Raw genomic sequence first — 5841 nt, 5'->3', positions numbered from 1 at the left:
ATGCGATTCAGGCACAGAGTGGGGGTACCGCTGGAGAAGTCAGAGACTTCTCCACGGTAACCGGCTCTGTGAATTGCGGTAAGCAGAGAAAAGCCCTGTTTAACGCAAAACAGGGCTTTTCACTGCTGCATGAATAGACCCATTAGTGTATTATAATTATCGCATCGTTAGAAAGGGTTAGGGGGTGTTACTTTACCCAGACTTCAGCTCCTCCTTCGGGGTGGTACTGGGCGTCACATATGGTCCCTCCCAGTTCAGAGAGAGGGGCGGCGCTGGTCACCAGGATCTCCTTACCGGGATCTCCTTCCTCTACGGCAACTCCCACGGACAGGGACCTCTTGGGCACAGTCTCCGCCCATCCACGTCCGTCAGTTCCATCCGAGCCTCCGCTCCCCCAGCGCTGCTGCCTTCGGTTGTCGCTCCAGTCACCGCTGGAAGTAAATACAGCTCCCTCCGATAACGTGGTGAACTGTGGTGCGGCTCACTCCTCGTCTCCTCCCCGGCACTTAACGTGAGTCCTCAGCAGTCATCTGTTCTCCGTCCGTCCCTCTCCGCGGCTGCCTCTGACGCATCTCAATCCTCTCTAACCGACTTTTTCTTCTCGCGGTTCACCCGCGTGCCTCTCCTATCCTCGTTTCTGCCCTCGAGCCCCTCAGCTATATACTCCTTCACATCCACCCATCCCCAGTTGATCAATGAAACATATATATACTGTTAGCACTCTAGGCATATTTACACAGGCTTTACATTCATTTTATATTAAACTTCACATCTGTTCTCTTATAACCTGACATGCACATTTACAGTGGTAAGCTAGTTACAGTAATACCTGTACATTTATAATAGTAATCCTTACATTTCTCCCCCTGGTGACATGCAGAATAATGTATCTACAATTGCGTGTCAACATTTGCTGTTACCAACATCTTATCACACCCAAAATATGGCCACGGAGTCACCATTGTGGGGTGGACAACTCGGGGTGCAACAGTAGGATTCCCCAAACTATCATAGGTTAGTATCATGGGGGGCCTATGTGATCTTTTTGATCGTTGTCTCTGTGGCAGGGGTAGACTCACGTCTATGTGGTTTTCAACCTCTATGGGATCCGAATCTATCTCGGAAATGTCTTCAGGGATACTACTAGACTCAATTTCCCTATCAACATCCCTACTTGTTTCCCCCCACTCACAAGGGATGAGTTCCATGTCCATCCTTGAGTACATCTCAGGCTCAACCACCTCGTATCCGAAGTCTTCAACTTCCCCCTCTGGAGGGGGTGAAACGTATGGGACCTCACTATAAAAGTACCCTGTCCCTTCCTTACGGTCATCGATGGAAATCCCATCACCAAGATAGAGTGTCTCTGTGGGGGTTTCTACAACTGGAGCCGTTGTTCTTGTCTCTCCGCTCTTATTCAACTCCTCTTTACCAAACAATATATTTTGTCTAATGGGTAGTAAATGATGACGATGATACGTAACCATGGGACCATCTCCATCCTCTGGTATCAATTGATATACGGGAATACCCGGTAGTTGCTTGATCACTTTAAACGGAGTTTCTTTCCATCGATTAATTAGTTTCTGACGTCGAGAAGCCCCAAGACGTTTAACAAGTACTCTATCTCCGGGCAGTAGTACCTGTTCTTTCACCTTTTTATCGTAATTGCATTTATTTTTATCACCCTGCTTTAGAGACGCCTTATGGGCAAGATCGAAAGCTTCTCATAGTTCTTTCCTCAGTCGTTGCACGTATTGGGTATGCGTAGGGTATCGAGGGTGAGTGGTGTTCGTCCCGAGGCAAACATCGATGGGCAACCGTGCTTCCCTCCAGAACATCAGTACACAGGGAGAGTATCCCGTGGCCTCATTCACAGTACAATTATAGGCGTGGACCAGTTGACACACGTGTCGCCTCCATTAAACTTTGTCTTTTGTATTGAGGGTCCCTAGCATGTCCAGGAGGGTTCTATTGAACCGTTCGGGCTGGGGATCTCCCTGTGGGTGATATGACGAGGTTCTTTGATCTTGAGACAAGACATCCAGTCCCCCCATTTCTGCTTGTGATATCCAACAATACATCAAGGGCAGAGCAGCTGCTGTTGCTCCCAACGAACTTACAATTTCCCGCGGTCTATATTGTAGAGTCGCCATTTGATGACATAGACCTTGTACTGCAGGTGCCGGAACCTCTACCCACTTGTCATTACTACTTTCAGCAATAGGATTCGATAATCGCAATAAAGCATCTGCGTCGATGTTACTAACCCCAGGCCGGTATCTTAGGGTGAAGTGGTAGTTTGATAGGGCCGCTAGCCACCGATGTCCTGTGGCATCTAGTCTTGCGGTGGAGTTTATATAAGTCAACGGGTTGTCGCAGTCGTCCTTGTTGCTGTTGATACAGAACTCCCCCCAATCCATCGAACGACGCATTGATGTGAAGCTCATACGGCAGTTCAGGATTGGCATAAGTGAGTACGGGGGAGTGTGTTAATCCATGTTTCAGTTGAAGAAAAGCATCCTTACACAAGCTATTCCACTGATCCCCGAATTCCTCTTGGGGTTTAAAATATTCCGATTTGGTCTTAACTGATCTGGGCCCTCTTCCATGTTTCACCGGGGGGTAGCCTTTTGTCAATTCCGTGAGCAGTCGAGCTATGCTGGAGTATTGTGGTACAAACCGGCGATAGTAGCCACAGAACCCTAGAAACAAATGCAGGTCCTTCAAGTTCTTTGGGCGTGGCCACTGCCCCACCGCTTCAGTCTTGTCTGGATCCGTCGATATTCCTTCCCGGCTGACAATATGTCCCAGATACTTGACAGTGGTTTGACACAGTCGACATTTATCGATGGATAGTTTGAGTCCCTTCTTCTGCAATCTATCTAACACTTTCATCAATCTGACATTGTGCTCAGCGAGAGTCCTCCCAAAGATGATGATATCATCCAAGTAGACCAGTACTTCCCTGTAACACATATCCCCTACTGTTTGTTCCATGGTTTGTTGAAATGTTACAGGGGCCCCTTTGACCCCTTGCAGGAATTTTGAGGAATTCGAAAAATCCAATAGGGCAGATGAAGGCTGTCTTGGCTCTATCCTCTGGTTTCATTGGTATCTGGTAGTATCCGCACCGCATATCCAGTACGGAGAACCAATGGCTGCCTTGTAGACAGTCCAGCGCTTCTTCTACCTTGGGTACAGTGTACTGATCTGCAATCGTCCGGTTATTTAGGGTACAATAATCGATGCATAACCATATGTCACCGTTTTTTTTCCGAGCCACCATGATGGGAGAGGCATAAGGACTCTCAGAATTGGCTATTACATGATTCTCCAACAATTTCTTTAGATGTTGGCGTACATCGTCGAAGTCAGCCGGGGCTAATCTGCGAGATCTCTCATGGAACGGCGTGGTATTACTCAAATTAATTCGATGTTCTACACATATTGCCGTCCCTAATTCCCACTCATCTATTGAAAAAACTTGCTGTCGAATTTGTAGCTCCTCTATTAACTGGTCCTGTTCCTTTAGACTGATATCTCTACCCTGGAAACACGTTCGAATCTTGGAGAGAAAGCATTCCCTATTGGTATCTTCTGATTTTGTTTCTATTATAGTACAAGGGGTAAGGTTACCTCTCCGTATAGCAGTGGTAACCATAGATAAACTCCCATCACACATGGAGGTGAGTTCTTGATCTTGTTCCAGGCACCACATCGACAGCATCTTAAACAGGTTAGAGTGGTCCCAACAATATTCACAACAGTTTCTCTGTCCCCCGGAGGGTCAGGGCACACCAGTGCTACGAGGGGTAATGGATCAGAATGATCTGTCAACAACGGTAGGAATTCAATGTGTGTCACTACATACCCCAAATATGGGTATTTTTGGTTGCTCAATCCCCAGATCGCTAGACCATCGACTGGTGAGATGGGAATATCTGATAAATGGTTATGATACCAGCTCTCAAAGATTATAGATACCTGTGACCCGCTGTCTAATAAAACATTACAGGCCTGTCCATTGATGAAGGCTTGTACCAATGGGGCCTTTCCCAGCATTCTTTCAGGGATGTTCTCCCACTGGGCACCCCCCATTGCACTCACTACTATTGCTGGGGAGTTGGTGCGGGGTTCACCAATGCCCCCCCCCCCGGTGTTTTCCGGCGAGCTTTCATTTCAACCTCCACGTGAACTAGAACCTCTTCCATAGTTACCATTCTGTGGACACTCGAACGATCGATGTCCCAACTGTCCACATCGATAGCAGAGAATATGATTCCTATCGTCTTGCCGCCTGAAGTACCCTCTACCTCTCCCGCGTGGGGCTGTCCCAGAGACGTTACTCTGCAGAGTGATTAGTTGATCCAATTTTTTTGTTTGTTCCTCCAACAGCTTGTACAATTTCTCACTCTCCATAGGGCCTCCCGGGTTGGGTAACACAACCTTCACCCTTCTAATGCTCTTCTCTCTATTATCAATTTGAACTTCCTCGAGCTTTACTTCCTTTATCAATCTACCCAAGGTTGGGGTCGAGTCCCGACAGACTGCATCGCAGTCGTTGAGCAACCGGGTTGTAAGTCATAGCCTCCCGCAGCAGATGTTTGATACGTTTCTCATCGATCTCTGAGGCATCAATCCCTCCTTTGTCCATCAATTTATACAATATTTTATCCAGACGGTAAATATAATTGGTGAGAGACTCAGCGGGTTCTTGATAAGTCTGATTTAGTCTAGCCAAGATGTCTCCTACGTCTTCTATGGTCCCGAAAGAATAATCTAGGGCATTGAAATAGTCTTTCAAGGTGGCACTGGGATTACTTCTCCGTGTAGCATGGATGATCCCCATGGCGGGGCCTCTCAGACTTTCCACAATCCGTTGCTTCTTTATGTGTTCTGGGCACCTCCACTCTTCTGAGTGCTGTACAGCGGCCTCTCGCCAAGTGTCATATCCTTCTTCTCCAGTGGGTACTGGTATTATGCCAGAGAAAACTCTGAGCCTTCTATATCCTCCCTCATAGTGCCAGCGTTCAGAGTGACTGACCATTCTGTCCATTACAGCATCTACTTGCGGCTCTATAGATTCACGTGGAAGGTTACTGGTAGCGGCCCTAGGCAGGGAACCATCCCCCGCATTCTGGTAGTCTCCCCCAACTCTCTCAGTTCCATTATCATCGATGGCTACTTGGGCTTCTCCCTCAGTCTTTCCGACTTCACTAGGCCACATTATTTGCCACCTTCTGCCGGGTACTCCTTCCACTAATATTTCTGCAGGAATCAGTGAGGGGTCCAGGTATTCCTGGTTGGTTATCAATATAGCACATATATCCCCAGTGGCGCCTTTCCACTTATCAACTATGCAGGGAATTCTTATCCCGCATAATTTCTGTACTTCTTTAATTACTTTGTCATCTGGGATGCTCTCAAAGTTGCCCACTATACACACACTTTGGCGGGGGTTCACCCCCTGATCTTTGCACCAAGTGTGAATGTCCTTTTCCAATATGACCTCCATCATATTCCAGAGGGCTGGTATATATTAGTGATCTCAGCAGTGCCTCCAAATGTAGCCCTCCCATTGACTGCAACGCTCCCTGGAATATATCAGTGCCTCCACTCAAACCTTTAGGTTACGATGTATGACCGTAGTTGTAGGGAAAGCTTGAGAAAACCCTATATCACATTCCACTTTTAACACTACTTTGCGACCCTCTCCCGACCTTATGGATAAAGGGAGGGGCCCCAGCAGCCTACCTTAATGAGCGAAACCAAGAAGGATATCACCTGGTACCTTCACCGTGGCATCTCTTTGGTATAAGCTTTACTTAATAATTCTGG

General features: G+C 47.4%; 1 protein-coding gene across 1 annotated transcript; it reads right to left on the bottom strand.

The window, feature by feature from the left end:
• Positions 1 to 4519: 4519 nt before the first annotated feature.
• On the bottom strand, positions 4520 to 5521 carry LOC134958786 (paraneoplastic antigen Ma1 homolog). Its single transcript, XM_063941514.1, has one exon. The coding sequence runs from the start codon at positions 5519 to 5521 to the stop codon at positions 4520 to 4522; it is 1002 nt and encodes a 333-aa protein (XP_063797584.1).
• Positions 5522 to 5841: the final 320 nt, after the last annotated feature.

The sequence above is a fragment of the Pseudophryne corroboree genome, chromosome 9, assembly GCF_028390025.1.
Source record: "Pseudophryne corroboree isolate aPseCor3 chromosome 9, aPseCor3.hap2, whole genome shotgun sequence".
Taxonomy (NCBI): Eukaryota; Metazoa; Chordata; class Amphibia; order Anura; family Myobatrachidae; genus Pseudophryne; species Pseudophryne corroboree.
The sequence above is the reverse complement of the archived record's forward strand: the minus strand, read 5'-3'. Positions and strand labels throughout refer to the sequence as shown.

Excerpts from the sequence above, each read along its gene's own strand:
- LOC134958786 (XM_063941514.1), bottom strand. The coding sequence starts at position 5,521 with ATGATGGAGGTCATATTGGAAAAGGACATTCACACTTGGTGCAAAGAT.